This window comes from Momordica charantia (assembly GCF_013281855.1).
Source record: "Momordica charantia cultivar OHB3-1 chromosome 4 unlocalized genomic scaffold, Mcharantia_2.0 BLBB01000004.1, whole genome shotgun sequence".
Lineage (NCBI taxonomy): Eukaryota > Viridiplantae > Streptophyta > Magnoliopsida > Cucurbitales > Cucurbitaceae > Momordica > Momordica charantia.
Genome location: NW_028275162.1, coordinates 301449 through 324288, shown reverse-complemented (window position 1 = coordinate 324288; position 22840 = coordinate 301449). Strand labels below are relative to the sequence as shown.

The following is a 22840-nucleotide window of genomic DNA, read 5'->3' as shown; positions in this document are numbered from 1 at the left end:
AAAGTTCATATAGTCTATGTAAGACATTGTAAAAAGTTTGTGAATATCGATACAAAATAAAAAATTTAAGGACTTAGTAGGTACTTTTAAAATTTAGAGACCTATTAGCATAATTGAAAATCTAAAAATTTGTTAAATTTTTTTAAAAGTTGATGAACTATGAAAGATAATATTAAAAGTTAACTTAATAGTAATTGATATATACCTCAAATCTCGTGATTGTGGGTTCGATTCCCCGCCCTTTCGTTAGTGATAACAAAAATAATATTAGAATTAGAAGTTCAAAGATAGGAAACTTGTAGTTTTAAGCCATGAAAATGAAATTGAAAGGCCATTATATTTATTATTTCTATATGTTAAAATATAGACTTAATTTTTGAATCTATTTTACATAGGTTGGGCCAAATGTCCAATGTCCAAAAAAAGAGAGAAAAATGTACAAATTGTGACATTGACATGAACCTATTCCCATTTATTGGGAGGAGAAAAAGTAAGCACCACATTTTTTAATTTCTTTTTTTTGAAAATAAGTAAGCACCACATTGTTTCTAGACAATATTAAATATTTACACAAATGCCAGATTTAATGTCTGCATTTGCATTCTCCTATTTTCAAAAGGAATGTTCGTGGTCGTTTTGAATTTGTATGTTGAAATTTTCTTATTTGCAAGAGATAATTAAGACTCTTGAATTAGAATTTTACTTGCTATATTGATGAAACGTGTTACTTAAAAACTTCTAAATACTTTTCTTTAATGGTTTTAATTTCCACCTTAAATATGTCAGCCGAGTATAACTCACTCGTCAAAGAATCCTAGAAAAATAACATTTTTCTCCAATTTTTATCCTTTTTTAATAGGACTTTGTCATTTAATTTAATAGAGTTATCTTATCTCGTAATAGATTATAGTAAAAATTCATTAGAGATATATGTCAATTACTGCTGTTCACAATCTCTTGGTTGGAGATATATGTCAATTACCGTTGAGATATGCTTGCTTTGGCAATACCAATTACCACTTTACTATATTCATGTTGGTAAAATTATATTTAAGTTGTCAAATATAAAACTTAAGTTAAGATATGTTAATTATATGTTATAAAATCTCTCTCTTTTTCTCTTGGAGAAGACTTTTGAAATAAATAGATTCTCTCAAAGACTTTGGAATAATGTACATATTTATCTCTCTCTTAGAGATTATGATTGAAACAATAAGAGCCTCCCCATAAATGTTGCCCTTAAAATTGTCAAGACCATAAATGAAAGTCCAAATCTATGTAACACACAAAATGTCAAAAAACTTCGTATCAAATCAATAAAAACACAATTATATACCGACCCTTACAAGTTTATTAATTTTTTTTCAAAAATATAAATTTAATATTAAATTCTATTCCTTTCAAAAAAAAAAAATTTTAAATTCTATTCCTACCAAAGATTTTAAATATCAATATCAACATAAATTTTATGAAAGCTACCAATTATAATGAAACACCAATGACAATGAATAATTTTACAAAAAAGAAAAAAGCATGAAAATTTAGAAATTCATGAATGAAATATTTAAATAAACACTTTATTTTAAGTAAGTTAAAATATTTTATCTAGAAATATTCAAAAAGTCTTTGGTTGGATCCTTCAATTTAGGAAAATACTAAAATGTTTGATGATTTTATTATTATTATTATTATTGTTTTTTCCATTTGTATATATGTACGTGACTTGTTCATTTATTTTCCTCATTATTATTAATTTCGAAAAAACAAGGGGAGAAAAAAATGATGGACTTCAATTTTTATATAATAAGAAATATGCGGACCGGATCCTCTGTATCGTTCGAGCGGACAATTAATTATTATATTATATTATTCAAATTAATTGCATCCTCCAACTATTATTCAAATTAATATCATCCTTATCACGGAAAATTAGATACACCCAATTATTTAAACAAAACAAAAGAGTCTATATTAATCTATTTAATTTCTAGACTTTTCAATTTCCAGAAAGTCCAAAAAGATACACAATTATTACCTTCTGGTCGTAATGGTAAATGTGAATTAAAATAATTTTCAAACCGCTGCTTTACACAGTACACTGCCTAAGAAAAACTGCTTTTTACACAAAATTTTAAATAATTGAAATATTAAAATAAATATGAATTTGATTCATATTCAAGGGTCTGACGACTACTTTATTTGTAGAGTTTTTTGATGTTCCGGTGGGTCCAAATAATAAACCTTCAATTTTTTAGTCCGATATATATCTTAACTAATTGATCTATATTACTGTTTTCTTCACGTGAAAGAGAAATTCTATCCCCTTTTATTTGACTGGACTGGTACACAGAAGAAGAGACTTGAGATTATATGTTTTGAATAATACTAATTTAAAAAACCTCAATATTTGATTTCACCATCTCAAATAATATTATAATATTGACTCATTTATCATATTTGAAATTTGCATAGAATAATCATCATTAAATAAAAATAAGACATCCCAATTGACGGATGTAGAATAAAGAATGACATGTATTTTGTTGTTCAGACTAAAAAGAAATGAAAACTTTATAAATTCAAATTTAATGAACGTGAGAAATGCTTCTAAAATCTCACATCGTTTAAAGGTAAACAATATCATAGATAATTTTTAATAGAATTTAAAAATAAATTCGTACGCCTTTGCGTCTAAAATAGCCAATGAATTTAATTTACATTGTGAGATTGCGCAGCTGATACGTTTTTGTTTTTAATTTTTTTTGGGATATATTAGCTGATATATTTGAACAGAAGCAAGACCTCAATAATATTAAAAGTAAAACCAGCGAAATCAACACATAAGGAAACCAATATTTGAGTAACGATACACTGATACGGTGCCGTTTAACCATTACGCTTTCTTCTTCTTCTTCTTTTTTTTTTTCTTTCCAAAAGAATTTATTTTTTATTTTTTATAATATTAAACATGGGAAATCCTGAGTAATGCTACATTCACAACACATTGTATTGGGCTTACTAAGCCCCATATTGGGTATTTGGGTTTGCGTATTGGACATTGCGTTGCCACCTGTATTTTTTTTCCCTTTAAATAATAGTCAAAGTTTTTTTTTTAATGTGAAAAGTGAAAACAGGCGTCGGTCTTTGCATACAAAACATCAAAACTGACATTATATTCATAATCAAATTTAGTATACATAAAAAAAAAATTTCTAATTTCCATAAAAAATAAATTGAAAACTTAATTTTGGAGCAAATATACAACTATCAAGACCCAAGAATAACTTTAACTTGTAACGTATGTATAATTATCAACGTTTGTTACAAGAGCCTCGTGTGAATTTAGAAGATTCAAATGAGTGATAATTAATTAATTAGTATCTTCATCTTTTTAACATTAAAAAAAATTATATGAATATAGTCCTTAGCCACTCACGTAAAGTAAATTTAATTTGTTGACTTGTAATTTTATAATAATGAAAATTTTCTTCTGTTTACTAGTCAAATTCCACACGGATTTATTTCACCCAGACTTTTCTGAAACTCCAATAAAATAAGACAAACTAAAGTTGGCATTTTCACTTGATGAAAATCGAATAAAATGAGGAGAGATACAGTACTTTGATTTGTAATTAGGTCCCCAACACAATTAACACCGTACCAAATTTGATTAATCTAATATTGGGTATTAATTGAGAACAAGTAGAAATTTTTTATATGTAGAATGTTGAGATTTATTTTTCGATTGCTGTGAAGTGTGTTACAATTAATTCTTTCTCAAAAAGAAAGTCGTGGCCCCAGATTAGGGAACAGTACTTCTACAGCTGATAAAAAAAAAAAAAATAGTTCTGTTGTAATACTGAATTAGTCTCATTAATTAGGTGTATTATTTCGTTTGATGGACTCCACATTAATATGATTGAGATTAAATTTCTGGTGAGATATAGAGCGTTGACGTTCTTGCCAACATGAGCTTGACTCAGCAATAATTGTCGCATGTTTACGGTTATGAGTTCGAATCTCTATCTCAATTGATATACTAATTATGTGGCTGAAAAAGTCCATTGCCAAAAAGTGTACATATTTTATACCCAATTAATTTATTTTTGTCCAAAACCGACTAAAGTAATTTTTATTTGTGTTTCTGTTTTTGTGATATTGAGTTGTTTGGACTAGCACACACCTCAATTAATGTCACCACAAAATTAATTCTTCAAATAGGTAATCATTATTGAGTGGAGACTAGAGGATTCATTCAAATTTCTCAGTCGATTTTTTGAGTGGTTGGTAATCTTAATTTTGATTCAATACTGGCGAGAATTCAATTTAATTTCTTTTCATGATTTAGTCCATTCTCATGAGCCCTAACAATTATATGAGCTTCATATTAATTTTGAGTGATCATATATCAAAGTTAACATATAAAAATAACTGACTCTCTAACACAAATCAAAGTATATATATGAATTATGGAGGTATAAATTTGAATTATCTAAATTGTCAAATTCGTGTTAAAAAGAATGCTATGCAAAACAAGATAAAAGTACACATCCGATGTGGTGTTAGGCCAGCTACACACACTTGTTTAAGTCAGCATATCTTGACTATGAATCTTCTTCCTTTATTTATATAGGGCGAAATCTTAAAATTATTAGGAAATTTTCCTTTTTTTTTTTTAACAGTGACAGACCCATTATGCGATGCACAAAAAGGCTATCGGATAAGACAAGTCCAAACCAATTCTAAGCTCATCGGATCCACCCATGGCTGACCAAAGGATGGTCAATTGAGAGTGTAGTTGGTCGAGTCGACCGACAGACCCATGAACTGGTTGGCCTGTGTGTCTTGGTCCTTAGTCTGAATCTACTTCTTAGGTCTTAACCTTTGAGTCCTCGGGCGACTGCTTGATATTTGGGCTTGACTTGTCGAGATTTGATCGTTCCATCTATATTCTTAGTCTTGCTTTTTGTTTCACCCAACAACATTAACCATGTCATTAAAGTGTACTCGTGTAGTCCAATTTTTTAAGTTCAAAGTCAAACAATGAGATACTCAATTTTGCTCTCATTTTCCTCCCTTGTTTTTCTTCACAGGATCGAATCATATAATTCAAATCTATTTTTCACTATTGATTATTATTAACTTGACTAATTGGTATGTTTTTCACATACTTCTCAATGAATGGTCGATATATCCTAAAAAAAAGGACTTCAAGATAATTAAAGATCACATGATGATCATCTTTCTCCCTCGTAGACTAGCAATACCAGCACAATGAAAATTTAATAACCTCTTAAATTTGGCTTATAAATTGACAATAACCAATATAATAAGTAAGTTGAGAAGTAGTTTTCATAAAATTTAAGAGAGAGAGAGTGACAGGATGCGATGTAGGCCATTAATAAAATTGCATTAAAAACTATAGACAAAAACTTTTACCGGCTATGTTTTACTATGATTTCTTTGACATTTATGAAAAGCTATCTAGCATGGGCAAAAGATATGATATGATCCTTTGGAAGTGTGGGAAAGGTATGATTTCAGAAAAATAAATGATTAATGCACGAGTTACGTAATAATAACCCAAAAGAAAAGAAAATGGTGGGAAAAAAAGACAATTATGGCCATCTCTCTCTATTTGATGTAACTTGCCTCCTATAACTATATATCAATGAGATGGACATCACCAAGCCGGCTTAAAAGAGCACAACCATATCATTCATTACAAACAAAAAATTTCCATTCCACTACTTCGCATTTATTTAATTATCCATCCCTACGTGTTTTCTCCATTAATTGTTATTTTTTATATGTATATTATATAGCATGGTCTAATTTTATTATTATTATTGATGTATGCACTATTATCACTATATAAATAATTATAAAATATAAGATAGGATCTACATATATCTTGAGATGGCCCCCTCTATCTCCCACTAAGCATATGGAAAAAGCAATGCTACTTAATTAATATACCTTAATCAACGATGTCCATCATTCATCTTAGTCCATTTCTCAAGTTTTCAACAAAATGCAAAGTTACCCTTAATTAGCATTAGCAAATTAAACGAGTTTTGTCGTTGTCATTATAATCCTTGAGGATGGTGCTCGTTGTGTTTTGATTTGTCAATTGGTAATAAAAGTGGATAATCATATGGAGGTGATCGAAAACAACATTATGATCCATTGAAAGTCAACCCCACTACGTGAAAAAATTAAATCTTAATTTCATTGGACTAATAAAAATATCATAAATCCACAAATTTTTAATTAATTGATGGGTTTGAGATCTTTTACCCATTGTGTGTGTGTGTATATACTTTGTTGTCTATTATTATTATTTTATTTCGAGCATGCATCGTGAAGGATATAAGCAGAAAAATGAATGAGAGTGACATGTACTCGAGGAATAGAATTTTGATGGGGTTGCAAATACGGACATGGATCCAACCAAATTAAATTAATTATTGTGGGTGAAAAGAAAGCCAAGGTCTGATCAACGAATTAATAAACAAAATTGGGATATTTATAAATATTTTTGTTTGCATAAAATAAAGATTAGTGGTTGGTTGTAATTTAGGAATTGTCATAATAATGTTGAGGAAAAATCTTGGTATTGTTCCATGGTGGGTCCCCTGGAAAGATTTTGGCATCACTTCAATTGTAATTGTAGTCTATTTAGTTGATGCCAATTGCCACGTCTCCCACCCCCACACCTTCATAACCCTAAATTCTGATCAATATTCTTAAATGCTAATTAATTTCCCCATTTGAAAATCTCTTCCTCTTCTTGTTCTTCTTCTTAGCGTCAAAAAGGAGTAGTGAATTAAATTGTAGCTATTTAATTAATCAGATTTAGAGAGAAGGCGGAGGACATTATAATTAGGGGGAAAATTATGGCGACGGAGGTGAATATGGGCGGGAGCTGCAAAAAGAGTGCCCCATCCCCATGCGCCGCGTGCAAGCTTCTGCGGCGGCGGTGCTCTCAGGACTGCGTATTTGGCCCTTATTTCCCAGCCGACCAGCCCCACAAATTCTCCTGCGTCCATAAAGTCTTTGGAGCTAGTAATGTCAGCAAGTTGTTGCAGGTTCAATCTCAATCTCAACCTCAAAATCTCCATTTCCCTTCATTTTTCAACATTTTCCATTCATAAATTTAAGCTTTTCAATTGAAATTCACTCCATAGTTCATTGTCATCGGAATTAAGTAGGATTTAACAACATTAATTAAATAATTATCTCGAAAATAAATTTTACAGTGTGAACTGAATAATACCAAGAGAAAGCATTGGGAAGAGGGGATGTGGTACTCCCCTAATACTAGAAATTTTCTCGGAGGCCACTTTTGCAGGTTACTCTTCCATCTTACATGTAAGAGAGAAGGAATGTAGGATGCATGGAAAATTTAATAAAGGAAAAGAAAAAAGATGCTTCATTATGCTTGCAGAGGAATTCAATCAATTTTGTTTTAATTAAAGTTGATGGGGAGTTCTTTCTTTTTCCCACTTTATGAACATTAAACAGTTTTCTTTTTTCCTTTTTTTTTCTTTCATAGACTCTGAAATCAACAAACGCTCATCTTTTGGGTCGTGTGGAAATTGTTAATTTATACGTAAAAAACAAACATATATGGACAAGTGTACACTTGTCTGCATGTTTGGCTCCTTCTTCTTCTTTCTTTTTATTGTTATTTTCTATCTCATTTATTCATTTACTTTTTTGGTTAGGCGTGGGGTCACACGTTGATAGAGATATTTTGTCTAAGGCATACTGAGGGTAATTATTGAGTAATGCTGACGTAGTAATGATAATTTCTACAGTGACTGGAGGCTTAAACGTCATGTCGAACTTTTATATCTCTTTAACTATCCGACAATGTCGTCTTAACTCCGAATCTTTTAAAAGTCAAAGGGGTTGGGAAACAATTAACCCTAGCTTTAACTAAATCTTTCTGTGCTTAAAAAGATGATGAAACCCATACGTGTTCAATAAATTATTTGAGAGGGTTTGAAATTTCAACCATGTAACACATAATCTTATATCCCACGTGTGAAGAAGTTATAATTCTGTTTTGAGTTTGAATTCAATTTAATCAATCATAACATTGATATAAATAAATATTAGAATTTATGATGATGATAAATTTACATGACAAAATATTTAGTAACTTGATAAAAATTTAAAAGAGAATAGGAAGTGGCAGAGGAGCAGCGGAGCGACGCGGTGAGTTCGATTGTGTACGAAGCGAAGGCGAGAATAAAAGACCCGGTTTACGGGTGCGTGGGAACAATATCGAGCCTACAGCGGCAAGTGGAGGCACTCCAAGAGCAACTGGCCATCACCCAGGCCCAGCTGCTCCACTTGAAAATGGCCCAATGCCCCACTCCCCACAATGTCAATCTCTGCTCTTCCTAGCTGCCTTTTAATTTACCTTTCCTTTTTCCCCCACCTCTTACTTTTAAGTCTACCTTTTACTTTTTACACTATATTGAGTGTAACCAACCCTTTGGACTTCTTTAGTTTGACATATATACATTTCATTCATCATATATATATTATTAACTTCATATATCTTATGGTTAGATCATTAGACAGAATTGTGTCACTTTTGGGTCGAAGCTCAAATTCAAATACCAAACACACGCCCATCAACATATATATAGAAATTATTATTTCTGCCAGTGCCAAAAAATGGTATATTTCAACATGCGGCTATTGCCATTTATCCTATCCCTCACCGAAAGTGAACCAATTATATCCAATATATGCAATAGTGTATGTTGGTGCTGCATGATCATAAATTATTATATAGTGAGAGATTAAATCTAGTGTTGGGTATATATGGAGAGAAAAAAGGAAGACAAAATTTTAAAGGGTCAACTTTATGTTCACAATTTTTGGGACTGACCTTTCAACAGTGACTTGAGGTTTTATAATTTGGTCAGAACACAGCACAGAATACAGATGGTGGGCTGGGAATCAATATAATATAAACTCCCATCATTGCCCACACCACCAAACCATAGGTTTATACTCTCTTTCACAGTCCACACACAGCAACAGCAGCCTTTCAGATCATTTTAGTATCCCAATTCCCAAAATTCTGTTGTGTGTTCTGGACTTGTGTGGTGCATAGCATTGCATGCCCATTATAATTGGTTTGATATTACCAATTATGTGTGGAGAAAGAAAAGTGAAATAATGAAAGGATATATATTGGGAATGGGATTATGGGCCATTATTTTGGGGTCAGCTGATGCCTAATGGGAAAACAACGTTTTCAATTTATTCACTCTGTAGTCTCACTCTCAGTGCTTTCTTACGACTGAAAGAACGCCTGCTGGGTGACACCCATTTCGAACTTGGAAGGGTTTCTCCAGCTGCTGCTGCTATTATTATTATTATTAAGAAGTCAATACGCTAGAAGTTGAATCGCATGTGGCTTGAATTCAAGACTTCGATATTTCTTGAAGTTTCGAGCCATTTTGGGAGACTACTTTAGTGAACAGTAATACTGTTGAGGAAAAAAAAGCCACAAGGTAAAATGCCCTTTTTTTGCGGGAAAAAATAGGGTTCTTTTTTACTTTTTTAACACTTTTTAAATCTCACTGAGAAAACTGATTTTTCATGTTGTTTAAAAAAACGACATGAAAGGATTGAGCGTGTTTTAGCAGGAAATGATAGAAATTGTTGACTTTTCGGTCATTTAAGACGTTTATTAAACGACATGAAAATTAATTAAGCAAGAATCTCGAAAAAACACTTTTTCATTTTAATTTTACAAGCCATAGTATATGTTGGATGCTGTGTAAATATATAAATTTTCCACTATACATAAACGAGAATAACTTAGTGGTCATGAACAAACCAATAATATCCGATCCCATCAAGTACAAACCACAATTAGCTTTCCAAAACCATTTTTTCCCCTATCGCTCGGTACTATTCGGATTGGTGGATCAAACTCCAAAGTAAAGTACACCCACGCAAAGTGCTCAGCCAAAGGAGTCAAATTGAGATCATTAATTAAAAATTAATTAATTGACATTAAACATGTCCACACATACCTTGGTATGTTTAATTAGAAAGTGAAATATCATATTTGAACATACCTTTTGAATGAAATAGTCCGATATCTTTTACGAAAGAAAATGTCCAAACATACTGCCGTAACAATTAGTCCCCTATCATTCAAAATGAATGGTGTGGTGTCTGATATTAATTAAAATTAACAGTCAGAATAATATTCCTCGTTTTTGCTGCCCTTCTTTTGATTTCATCGGTTCCATTTCAACTACTAATATATGGTAAGTACATTAGACTTGTAATCTCTTGTAGCCATTCTTCCTCATCTTTTTTCATCTGCAAAAAAATCACAATCAACCGAAAATATTACCATATATAATCCATTGAACACTGGGTTTCTAATAGTTGAGGAATCTTCTTCTAATAAGCTAGCTAAATCTTTTAGGGTTATCTCAATTTGATCTTTTTATCTTTTGAAATTCTCAATCAAATCATTTCACAAAAGAATAGAAATTTAATATTTTAATGTATTGTTTTATCGACATATTTGGATACGTTGAATCAGCAAAATTAAATGTGAACAAAAAAAAAAACACGAAACCAACGTGGGGGAGTTGAGTTTTTGAAATAATAGGGGTTAAAATGAAAGCTTGAGAAGATTAAATAGTAAAATGAGAAATATATAGTTAAAAAAGATTAGAGACGATTTAATTAGTAATTTAGGCAGGTTGTTCATATATATATATATATATATATATATATATATAGTGATAGGGATACCTCGTACCTGAAGAGCGAGATCGTGATGGTTGTATAATAATTGGGTAGACTCAGTAGTGTCGTCATTATTATTATTCTTTGTTGGATTAAGTTGTTGATCACATGCTTCGTTGTTCCTTGCAAATCTCCCTCGGACTCGAATCCTTCTGTCGGCTAAGGTTTTCCGACATGCATACTGTACCATTGTGTTTCATAATCACTTCTATATATTATTAATTATTCTATATATATATTACCAAGCCAGAATTTATTATTTATCAATGGAGAGGGGAAAAAAAAGGAAAACCTTTATGGTTTTGTTGAAATTTCTTTGGTTTCTTTTCTTCAAATACCGGAGAATCCTTTCTTTTCTTACTTCTTCAGAGTAGCGGCCCACCTTCATATTATTTGAGTCGTCTTGGTCAGTAGCAGGAACTTGATTATTGCTGCTTTGAATTTCCTATAACAATATGATTCAGAGCATGGGTTAAATTAATTTAATTTGTGTTGTTACAGGAATAATGCAAACAATAATAATATATATCCCTACAATTTTGAAATTTAGAAAATGAGATGAGGATACCCAATTATCGGTGGGAAGTGGGTGATAAATTGGTTTGATATGTGGAAGCAAACCGAAGCCGAAACCGAAGGCATCCTGCTCTCCAAATTCATGAAACTGATTATCGGGTGGCTGTGGGTATCCGAGGCACAGGTTTTGAGACCCGGCCGCTGAAATGGCGCCGCCGCCGCCGCAGCCCATATTGTCAAGTTCGTGCTGATGCGGCAATGCCACGTGGTGGTGAGGGTGAGGATACGACGACGTTTGGTCGAGACCAAATTCATGGAACAAAGGAACTAAGGTTTCTTCTTCGGCCCATAATGCCCCGGCGGCGGCGGCGTTAGAAGAAGTTGCAGCAGCTGCCACAGGGAGGTGCTCACAAAAATCATTAGTAATGGTATATAGTGGATAATTATCTGAGTAGAATTGCAATTGAGGAACGGAAGCGGCCATATGCTGTGTAAATCTTTTTTTTTTCTTTTTTTCTTTTTGCTTTTAGGGATGGGTTGCTCTCACAGAGTTGAATATAATATATATATATATATAGCATATAGTAAGTTGTTGGTAATTGGGTCAAGGGTGGGCAGATAGGGCAGCTGACCGGAGGGAGGAGGAGTAGGACTTGGTTATACTATAATTAGCATAAACTAACTAAATTGTGAGAGTCTGGTTTTAAATTTACTTGTGTTCAGTTTATTTCTTAAGCTGTAAACGCCCGGCGTTACCATTGCCAACCCACCCCCTCATCTCCATCTGCAACATTAATCAAAGGTTAAAAAAAGTTCAATATCTAGTTGATTAATGCGTTTAATATTTATAATATTTAGATTGAATAAATTATATTATGATTTTTTTACCGTTTGATAAATGGTTTGGTATATGATGAGTTAGAATGAACAGTATAAATATAGTTGGTTGAAAGGTTAAAAAAGACAGAAAGTTGAGAAGGAAGCCAGAGAGAAAAGAAAAAAGAGAGAAAGAAAAGCCCAATGGAAGAATCTATTGATCACATGGGCCTGAAACTGAAAGATTTGGCATCAAGATCGAGATGTCAAGTACAACATATATCCCCCAAACTGGGGGAATTTCTTTGAGTGCCCATCATTTTTTAGCAAAAACACTAGAATGCCACTCACTTCTCACACACCCATCTAAACCAAACAAACAAATAAAGTACCAACAAGTGTAATATTTGGCAATCTCTTGTCCTAAATTTATTAGGCATTTTCTTTCAGTTTTGATGTACTTTGTCTTGCACCTACTTTTTCTCTCTTCTCTCTTCAACCCAAACAAAAACCCTATCTTTTGTGTGCTTTCATCTTCCCAAGCTTATTACTTTGACTTTCGTTTGACTATCATTTTTCAATACAAAAAAAAGGTATATCAGGAAAAGCCTTTTATATCATTTCTTTGGCTAACTCTTATGTTTGTTACATACCGAGAATAATATAACTTTTCAATGAAATAACGAGTCCCTTGTGTGAATTACTCTAGAATTGTATAATATTATCTACTTTGAGTTTAAAATACATTTCATTTTACTTTCAAAATTTACCCAATAATTAGAATTTTGTTTTTTTCATACACACCCAATTTTATTTTTCCATTTTTTTACGTTCTAACTTACTTGAGATTATTATATTTATATTTCCAAACAAGCTATAATTTAAATTCTTTATCAATTATTCCTTCAAAACTCAAAAGGAGCAGTAGTGTTTAAGTTTATATTTTCTAAACTTCAATTTTCAATAAATTGACCTTTTTTTCTCCGATACATACTTATTCTAATTTAAATTCTTTTTATTGGAATTTGAATTTATTAAAGTGGAATTGATCCTTAATCCATCCCGTTAAAGTGGAATTAATTATATTTTCTCCTAGACAATTTTTAGAGAATTAAGTGGCCTATCATAACCATGTAAAACCCAAATTTCTCCCATTAAAAGAATCTTTGTCGTCCATTATCGATTACCTTTAAATTACATCAATCTAATCTGATAACAAAATTCAATTTGGTGAGTAGAATATAATCTTGAGTGACTTAAAAATGTCAGTAGAAACTTGAACAAGTTATCATCATACAATTTAATTTATTTTTGTTTGAAACTATATCACACCACACCAAGTATCCGATTCAAAAAGGATTTCTCTGAACACATTTAGCACTACTGTTTTCTTATCTTAAAAAGTGATTCCCCATGCTTTGATTTCTTTTCTTGTCGCTCCCTAAAGTAGATATCAATATGTGATTATAAACAGAGAAATTAATGAAAAAGGGAATGGCATGCAACTTGGGTAAGCTCAAGATTTATTGAATGTGAAGTAAAAAAGCCAAGTTGGGTTTTGGGATCATGCCTTTTGTGACACAAAATATGATCCTTTTTTCTCTGACCCAATTTGCCACAAAAATGATAGATTGAACAGAAGATTTTGTAGGGCAGAAGCCGGTATCAGGTGCCCATCATACATAGTTTGGCTCTTAGCTTTTGCATCCCATCAACCTATTTTTTTTTACCTAAAACTCTCTCTAGCCCCTGTGGGCCTTACTTTCCACTTCCCACTTGCTTCTTGGTTCTCCTTAAAGTAATACCTTTGCCCATTTTCTTTGACTAAAGAAAGCTACGAATCCAACACCAAAAAAGGAAAAAGCACACTCATTGCTCATATACATTATCTCCATCCCATCTCATAAATTAATTACTATATGTTAGTTCATCATTGAAAACTTACTGCATATGTAAATGTAATGTATCTAAAAACAAGAGACAAAAGGCAGATGTGCTGCTAAATAGAGGATCAGTAGTTAATGGTGCATATTGGATGGAAATGAATCTATATATATATACATATGACGATATTGTATAATTTAGAGCATAAACAAAAGCATTTTTTCTTGTTTGCCACTTTCAACATAAATATGCTCTGATCTCTATGTCTGGTGTGTGTAGGGACGGGGTTCCTTTGGAAATTCCTTATGTTTGAAAGATCATATAATATAATATGCATCTTTACTTTCTCTCTTTCATTGTGTATTGGGATTAATATTTGTAGCATTGCTGTGCCTCTGCTCTCTCTAGTCTTTACTCTAAACATTGGCCAATCACCACTTTTTCCTTTCGTTTTCAACATTCTTTCTATTCACATATCATGCATCCAATTTACAAAAGGGAATAAACCCACTTAAATGATTATTAAAAATATGCAAAACACCAAAGGATAATGGGTAGTAATCAAAAGGGAATATTTGTAAATTATACATTTAGTGGGTCATGCATGTGGGATAATGTTACTGCAAGTCTCACCTACTTCCTCATTATCTTTTAATTGTTAAATCTTAAAATTTAAACTTTCACAAAATATTATTCTTAATTTTAAATTGTTTTTTAACTATTATTTTATTAAAAGTTGTTTTTTAAACTCCCACAATGGTGACAATTTGATACTTCCTTCCATAGTTGATAATTAATCACATTACCATTTTATCAAAAAAAAAAAAATAATAATAATCACATCACCAATAAAAAAGATGGTAATGGATTTGTTAAGAGGTCAATCTTGAAAACTAGGACTCCTGGGCCGGGCCAGGCCATGCTTTGACGAAGGGCCCACCAGAGATAGGGGGAAACATTTGACCGGCCCAATAGTCCAAATTTTGGGCCAATTGCGGGAACACGTGGCTTGGGCTTATTGGTTAAGTACTATCCTTACGGTACGCCTGCCCGTATACGACATACTCGAGAAGGAGACGGCCATCGCATTGCTCCACCTTCAGTTCAGCTCCCTCCCTCCGTCGATCTGAGGCCAACCAGAACCGCCGCCTTCTCTCACAGTTTCTCACCGTGATCGCCATATCTTCTACCGATAGCTTCCACAATTCAATGGGAGTTTGATGCCAAAGCATTAACCGGAAGCCAATATGTCCGTACTGATTGTAACTAGTTTAGGGGACATTGTTATCGACCTGCACACCGAGAAGTGCCCCTTGACCTCCAAGAATTTCTTGAAGCTGTGCAAGTGAGTCTGTTTTTTCATTTTCTTTGTAACTGTATTAAGAGTTCTCTCTATCCCTCTTTTTGCTGGCTCTCTTTCTTGCCTAGTAGCAGTAGTGTCCGTAGTTCAAGCCCCTGAAAATTTACCAAACATAAATTTTTGTTTTCGTATTATAAGAGATGCCTGATTTACAGTGGCTAATTAGTTTACTATCTGTGAAGAATTCACCTTGATTGTTCGCATTTCCTGTTTTCCTTTTATATCTTTTTTATATTTTTTTCCTTTTCTTGTCCTGGATTGATTCAGAATTAAGTACTACAATGGGTGTCTGTTTCATACAATTCAGAAGGATTTTACTGCTCAGACTGGTGACCCGACTGGCACTGGGACTGGTGGTGACTCAATCTATAAGTGAGTGCTTTATTTCGTTAGATTTTGATCTTACATTCTGCATTTTATTTTAGAATTTTTATTGTTTAGTTTTCTTATTATATTGCTTACTAGCAGCGTTAGACTCGGAATGATTAATCTTGAGCTTGAAGGCATCTTACGTAATGTTGTGATGTTGTCAGATATCTATATGGAGACCAGGCTCGATTTTTCAGTGATGAGATTCATCTCGATTTAAAGCATTCTAAGACTGGCACAGTTGCAATGGCCAGTGCTGGAGAAAATCTTAATGCTTCTCAGGTACTATTGATATACATTTGTTTCCTCTATTATCAAGTATTTTATCAACGTGCATGTTCTCCAAAATTTATCTGCTTGCACCACATTAAGGACTAAGACGGCATTCATTTGTTCCTTTGTTTTCAGTTCTATTTTACCTTGCGTGATGATCTCGAGTATCTTGATGGCAAGCACACTGTAAGTTTACTAACACAATAACATATTCTCTCTCTCCCATTTTCTGGGTGTGGTATCCACCTTTCTCATCTCTAATATGCCTCCTTAGTATCCAATTTACAAAATATAGAAAAGGGAAAACAATGTTCAAAATAAAGGGAAACAGGGAAAACTATCTGTACAAAAGTTTCTCTGTACCATATATTCAATTGATATGGGGTGGTTAGATTTTTCTATACTGGGTAACTCATCCTTGGTTGGCTTATTTAATTGTGTCATATTGTGAGTGCTGGTAGTGCTTATGTCTCTGACTGTGTCATTGCCCTGCACCGTGCATTCCAATACTTTCTTATGTAAGGATGGATTGCCTCAGGGGACTTAGGGTGTAGTAATAAAGCATTTTCCTTTTACAAGCATTAGAAGAAAGAAGTGTGAAGTGGATTTTTTCCCCTTTTAGCTGCATTATTTACTGCCTATTACACTTTTTGCATGAAATATTTGTCCAATAAAGGAAGAAAGAAGGGAAGTTAACTACATAGTGCCTTGTCAAGATGCTTTACGGTCTGTAATTGGTGCATTTAGAAAGTGTTGTCTAGATTTAAGATTATTTATTTTCTTGATGGGAAGTTTCTAACATTGTACCTTGTGTTTGGTATGGAATGCAATATAAAAGAAGGGCAAAGTTCATCCACGGGATGCCATCTAAGCTATATAGTTGGAGGTTTTGTTTTGAAAGAAATAGAAGAAATTTACAAGATTTGTTCTTTTAATGTCCGCCAGTGTTTGGGTTAGTTTGCATGTACCTTGATTATTTTCATGGACAACCATCTACCTACTATATTTAGTTGCAAAGGTAACTCATAAGATATTAAATCCTAGGTAGGCATCACCATGGTCTGAACCGGTTCTCTCTAAGTCCTTTACTATTTACGTTGATCTTTATTGATCACTAGGCCAACCTATGCCTGCCTTATGATGGTTGAAGAAATTTCCAAGATTGTTAAAGAACCTTCACATCGTTGGGAGAATGCTTGTTTTTTTGCTTCCCAATGGAGCTCTTGTTATATAGAGATTTCATAATTACTTCCATTCTTGTATCAGACGCTGGTTGAATTGAGTTATTTACTCTACCTTAGAATTTAACTACAGTATGCTGTTTTGACCCAATGGGTGAAAGGCAAAGCTTTTGTAATTTTTTGGCAAGATGTAAGCTTTTAATTAATGATATGAACTTATGGGTTAGAATTTAAAGATTGAGGATTCTTCAAGAAGTAGTGGTCTATGGTACCAGAAAAAGCTACATGCATTCATTTCACTGATAAAAGTAGCTGTTGCTTTTGTGTTTATGATAATTTGTGTTACTAAAAACTTCTCCACAATTGTAGGTATTTGGAGAGGTAGCTGAAGGACTTGACACTTTGAGTAGGATTAATGAAGCCTACGCAGATGAGAAGGGCAGACCATACAAAAATATCCGGTATATGCTAATTGCTTTTAAGAACAAAACAAAATTTTCATTGATGTCTGGAAAGTACGTATGGGAGTGCTTAGTGTAGATAGGCCAAAAGGATCGTATTTGTAGAATGAATTTGAAAGTGTGCACCAACTATAGCTCAAAATTAGCTATTATCCATCCCATACATCGTTATAATCTTGAGAACTTTCATTTGGCAATTTAATTTCATGATGATTTGTCTTTTGGATTCCTAAATCCCATGACTGTTGTAAATTAATCTTTATATATATATTTGTCCCAAATATTATGTTTTATGTTAAAACTTGTCTCAATTTGTACAGAATCAAACACACCTATATACTGGACGATCCATTTGATGATCCTTCCCAGTTAGCTGAGTTAATACCAGATGCTTCACCAGAAGGAAAACCAAAAGATGAGGTAGGTATTATTTCTTGTAATATATATTTTGGAGGAGGGTAAAGGCACTGAGATTCTTAGTGTTCAAGTTAGCTGATTGCTAAATTCTCAAGTTGATTTAGTTAATTAATTTATCATTCCCAACTATCGCTCTTTCAATGTTTTCAATCCTTAGCTGTAAGAAACAATGGAATGATGGGATCTGTCCCACTATTGTTGCAGAAGTTCAATCTGAAGTATGGGAAACCCAGGATACAATTGTTTTGAGGATTGTTCTTATGGGATATACATATCTAGGGCTAAATTTGGCAACTTGTAATATGTGAAAAATTGAGGGAATTGTTTTGGATAGGCAAGTTTTACCTGAAACACTAGCAAACTCACAAAATAATACGTGTTTTTTGCTATTATGGCTTCATGCTCACTAAGACACTAATTTAGTCAAGTTCCACAAATGTAACATTTTTTTTGAAGGGTAGATTGTCTTGAGATTTATAATTTTGAACACTATCTTTTATGCATAACTTTTTTAAGAATATTACGTCACAAATGAGAGGGTTCAGATTCAAAGTTTCTACGCTGAGGGGAGATAGATATAGATGCCTTAACATTGAGTTATGTTGGCATCTTCATGCATAATTATACTTTGGTCTTATGGAAGTTACAAGTCTGGTTTAGGTCTGATGTTATGGGAGCATATCAATGTGGAAAGATTAGGAGGGTCATAGCAGTGGAGCAGAATGGCGTTTTAAGATAGGTTAAGGTTTTGGGTGGAGATTCATTGTGGGGACTCATTTCGATGTTTCTGTTTGGTTTCTCATACAAAGTTGTTTAGAAAATTTCTTCCTTTTTTTGATTGCGAACAAGTAGGACTCTCTTTCATAATTTGTTGTTTCATTTTTGGTGGCTCATATTGTTTTACACTTTGTGTGTGTGTGTGTGTTGTTGTTTCATTTTTGGTGGCTCATATTGTTTTACCCTTTGTGTGTGTGTGTGTGTGTTGTTTAGAAAATTTCTTCCTTTTTTTGATTGTGAACAAGTAGGACTCTCTTTCATAATTTGTTGTTTCATTTTTGGTGGCTCATATTGTTTGCGCGCTTTTCATTGATAAATGAATTGAATAATTGAACACTTAAACAAGTGATGCTGATGTTTTGATTACAATTTCGTTGTGAGACATATTGATTTATTTATGCTGCCTTGCATATAATGGACAATAAATGTTGACTTCATCAACGTGCAATCTTGATATGTATTTTTAGCTGGTTACTGAGTTTGAACATAGGGAGCTGTCGTTTGTAAGTATGCTCTAAGTTGTGATTTATTCCTTCTGTTGTGAGAAGGTTGTTGATGAGGTGCGGCTGGAAGATGATTGGGTGCCACTGGATGAGCAGTTAGGCCCAGAAGAACTTGAGGAGGTTTTTCGTGCAAAGGAAGCTCACTCTAGAGCAGTTGTGCTTGAAACTGTAAGCTTCATTTCATGCTCTGTTCTGCATCTGACCTTCATCATTATCATTTATCAACTTAGTTCTACACCCTTTATATCCATTTTTTGCTGGACAGATTGGAGATATCCCTGACGCTGAGATAAAGCCTCCTGATAATGTGTTATTCGTTTGTAAATTAAATCCAGTCACAGAAGTGAGTTCATACTTCTCTCATTGAATTAATGGCAATTATTATATGTATTTTAGGTTTAAGTATCTCGATTATTGTTTTAACTGGTTCATCTTTGTCAATGAAGGATGAGGACTTACATACAATTTTCTCCCGTTTTGGAACTGTCTTATCGTAAGTAATTGTCATTAAGCATCATTAAGTTTTTGGATCTATGTTTATAATGTGTTGTTCGTAAATATAATGTGGTTACAGGGCTGAAGTTATCCGTGATTTCAAGACTGGAGATAGTTTATGCTATGCCTTCATAGGTGGGTTCAAATTTATGCTTTTCATGGTGGTGCACTTAAAATTTATGCTTTTCATTTCTTTATTTTCTTTTTCTTTTTGGAGGGGGGGGGGGGGGGGGGGGAGAGTTTCCTTTTAATCTCAAGTGCCTAGGTGGTGAGTTTCCTTTTTTGTTTTGCCATCACTCCTTTTGCCTTTTGTTTAATCTGATGAAGTTTCTCTTGTTTCCTTTTTCTCTCTCTATTTTTGTTTCCCCTTATTTTTCTTTTAAATGTCATTTCTTGTCCCATGCTGGTTCTAGTCCCAAGGTTGTCCCAAGGTTAAGGACGCACTAATTATTCTTTCATGTAGCTGATTCTAAAATGTAAGCGTAAGGTGGTCACACATTCATGGTATCAAGAAAGACTGGATTCGACAAGAGGTCATATCCCTTGGTTACCAGCAAAAATATTTCTGAGTTTCTTGGCCGTAAAATATTTTTCAAAATAATTTTTGAGATGTTCCAATGCGATTTCTTTTGTTGAGTTATGTATAGTTTATGATTTAGACACCCTTTATAGTTCTCTTTGATTATAAAAGATCCTTTGGAATAGAGTCAATAGACTACCAAGAGATGGAGAAGAAAAGATTGGACTCGCATACACAAAAGAGTATAAACAATTCTTTTATTTGAAGGAAAAAAAAAACAGATTCTCCAGCTGAAGCTTGCATGGAGTTATGCTTTTTAATCTTAACAACTAGGTGAAAGTTGGAGTTATAGACATGATGTTGGAGACGAAAATGAACTGATACGAAGCTTATACATTTGCAAGTTTTAAATGCCCAAGTTGTCTGTGGAGTTCAAGTTTATCTCCATTATTCTTAAATCTACCTGGTTTTGGTTCTCATTACCATAGTATATGTAGTGTAGGCAGTACGAACTTCATTTCCAGCATGTTCTAGTGTTTAATTCTTCTTTATTCTAACAGTCTAACTTAAAATTTTCAGCTGATTTGATCTTATTTTCTCGTGGACAGAGTTTGAGACGAAAGAGGCATGTGAACAAGCATATTTTAAGGTTTAAAAAAACATGCTTAGTGCCCCATTTCCCCTTTGCCATTTGTTGAAAAGACATTTTTGTTTAATCTTATTTTTCTTTTAGAGAAACTGATGTCGGATTTGCTTTATTTGATTGTTGATGGAAGATGGACAATGCTCTGATTGATGATAGAAGGATACACGTGGATTTCAGTCAAAGTGTTGCAAAACTATGGTCCCAATACAGGCGCAAAGATTACTCAGCAGATAAAGGTGAAAAAGTAAAATATTCAATGGAGTAACTGCTTGGTTTCTTTAAGAGTAAAATTTGAGCACAAATCCTTCATGTAGTTTTATATCAAACTTTTCTTTCAGTTTTCACTTATAACCATATAATTTATGGAATAAAACTGGAAAGTTGCTTGGCCTGAACTTCTGGATTATGGGTGTAGGAAAAGGCTGCTTTAAATGTGGTGCTCCCGACCATATGGCAAAGGATTGCACCGGTGGACCACCTGCAAAGTTCATCTTGAAGGACGATAACGTCCAGCATGGTGGAGATGAATCTAGGTTCCTGAAGTTGCAACCAGTACCCCCCCCCCCCCCCGGCACGTTTCTGTGTGTGATGACAGCTGATTGTTGTTGTAGGTATGACTTTGTATTTGATGAGGACAATGGGAGTAACCATAGGAAAGAGAAGAGATACCGAGACCACGGGAAAGATAAGCATATAGAGAAGCCAAATGATCGGAAGCAAAGGGTCAATAGTCGAGAGCGATATCCAGAAAAGAGGGGTGCTAGCGATAGGCATGAATCAAGTGACAGAAATAGATCCAGGGAGAGAGATATGCATCGAGAAAATAAAGCAAGACACTCCAGTGGGCACAGAGGAGACAGGGATGATATTGATGACCGGAGGCACCATGAAATACAAAGGAAGAGACAAAATGACCGAGATGATGACTGGAAAAAGGAGTTGGATTATCACAAAAGAGCTTCAAATGATGATGACGCTTATGACAGGAGGGATTATGAAGCTAGTAGAAGTAGAAGTAGAAGGGAATATGGTGACAACCAGGAAGGGAGGAAGGATGAAGATTATTATGGCAGAAGGCATGCAGATAAGGGTAGCCATGCAGAGAAAAAGCATGAGAGAGATGATAGAAGAATAAGTACAGATGATAGTCGAGAATATAGGAGAGACGAAAGGGGTCATGGAAAAAGAAATTTGGATGGTGACAAAGCAGAGGTGAAAGAGGGGTCGCATTATAAGAAAAGATATGCAGCTGATGATGGTTACAAGGACAGGAGAGACGAGCGGGAACCCAAAAGACGCAGCAAGGAAGAATATTGGGTCAGATGAGGGATGAGCTATTTAAATTGAAAGTAGAGAGCATGTCACAAGGGCATGTGACAATGGCTATAAGAGCAGAAGGCAAGAACTAAAATGGCAAAGCAGGGAAATTGACAACTTCCATGGTAGTCTTCTATGATATGTTGTTACCTGTGGATAAAAATTTGGGTTGGAACACAATTTACTGCCTTTTGACCCTTATAAGTAGGCCTTTTTTTCCCGATGCATTCTTCAAATAATGATACTTGACCATTCGTTTCTCAATGCAAATTTGTTTCCTCTTTCTTTCTCAATGCTTCAGTAATGATGCCTGAGTACGACCATTCCTTTTTGAATGACCTTGTAGATTCACTGAAAGTTGGAACCAAACAACGGTATGATCGAAGACAAATTTGATCCAATTATTTAGTGTGATATTGGTGTCATTAATTTGACGGTAGTAATGAGCAAGGAGTCAATGTAGGTGGGATGAAAAATGAATGACAATGGAAAGGACAAGTTG

General features: G+C 33.6%; 3 protein-coding genes across 5 annotated transcripts; 2 read left to right on the top strand and 1 right to left on the bottom strand.

Annotated features, from left to right (window-relative positions):
* The first annotated feature begins 6706 nt into the window (after window positions 1–6706).
* LOC111016775 (LOB domain-containing protein 4) lies at window positions 6707–8585 on the top strand. Of its 2 annotated transcripts, none has more exons than XM_022292289.2 (2): window positions 6707–7091; window positions 8197–8585. In XM_022292289.2, the coding sequence occupies exons 1-2, from the start codon at window positions 6900–6902 to the stop codon at window positions 8416–8418; spliced, it is 414 nt and encodes a 137-aa protein (XP_022147981.1). In that variant the 5' UTR covers window positions 6707–6899; the 3' UTR covers window positions 8419–8585. The 2 variants fall into 2 exon arrangements, 1 of the variants encoding a protein (XP_022147981.1); XR_002602221.2 differs by having other exon boundaries at window positions 6950–7091; window positions 8190–8336.
* A 1431-nt stretch (window positions 8586–10016) lies between these two features.
* ASML2 (activator of spomin::LUC2) lies at window positions 10017–11905 on the bottom strand. The gene is made up of 4 exons (XM_088123465.1): window positions 11372–11905; window positions 11096–11248; window positions 10817–10984; window positions 10017–10365 (listed from the first exon to the last, which is right to left on the bottom strand). Exons 1-4 carry the CDS (start codon window positions 11801–11803, stop codon window positions 10294–10296), a joined length of 825 nt encoding a protein of 274 aa, XP_087979591.1. The 5' UTR covers window positions 11804–11905; the 3' UTR covers window positions 10017–10293.
* A 3178-nt stretch (window positions 11906–15083) lies between these two features.
* On the top strand, window positions 15084–22631 carry CYP59 (cyclophilin 59). Of its 2 annotated transcripts, none has more exons than XM_088123354.1 (14): window positions 15084–15364; window positions 15647–15751; window positions 15913–16030; window positions 16157–16207; window positions 17572–17663; window positions 17984–18083; window positions 19406–19528; window positions 19626–19703; window positions 19807–19853; window positions 19935–19990; window positions 20984–21024; window positions 21152–21257; window positions 21437–21554; window positions 21633–22631. In XM_088123354.1, exons 1-14 carry the CDS (start codon window positions 15267–15269, stop codon window positions 22345–22347), a joined length of 1848 nt encoding a protein of 615 aa, XP_087979480.1. In that variant the 5' UTR covers window positions 15084–15266; the 3' UTR covers window positions 22348–22631. The 2 variants fall into 2 exon arrangements, with proteins under 2 accessions (XP_087979480.1, XP_087979481.1); XM_088123355.1 differs by having other exon boundaries at window positions 15088–15364; window positions 15687–15751.
* The last annotated feature ends 209 nt before the right edge of the window (window positions 22632–22840 follow it).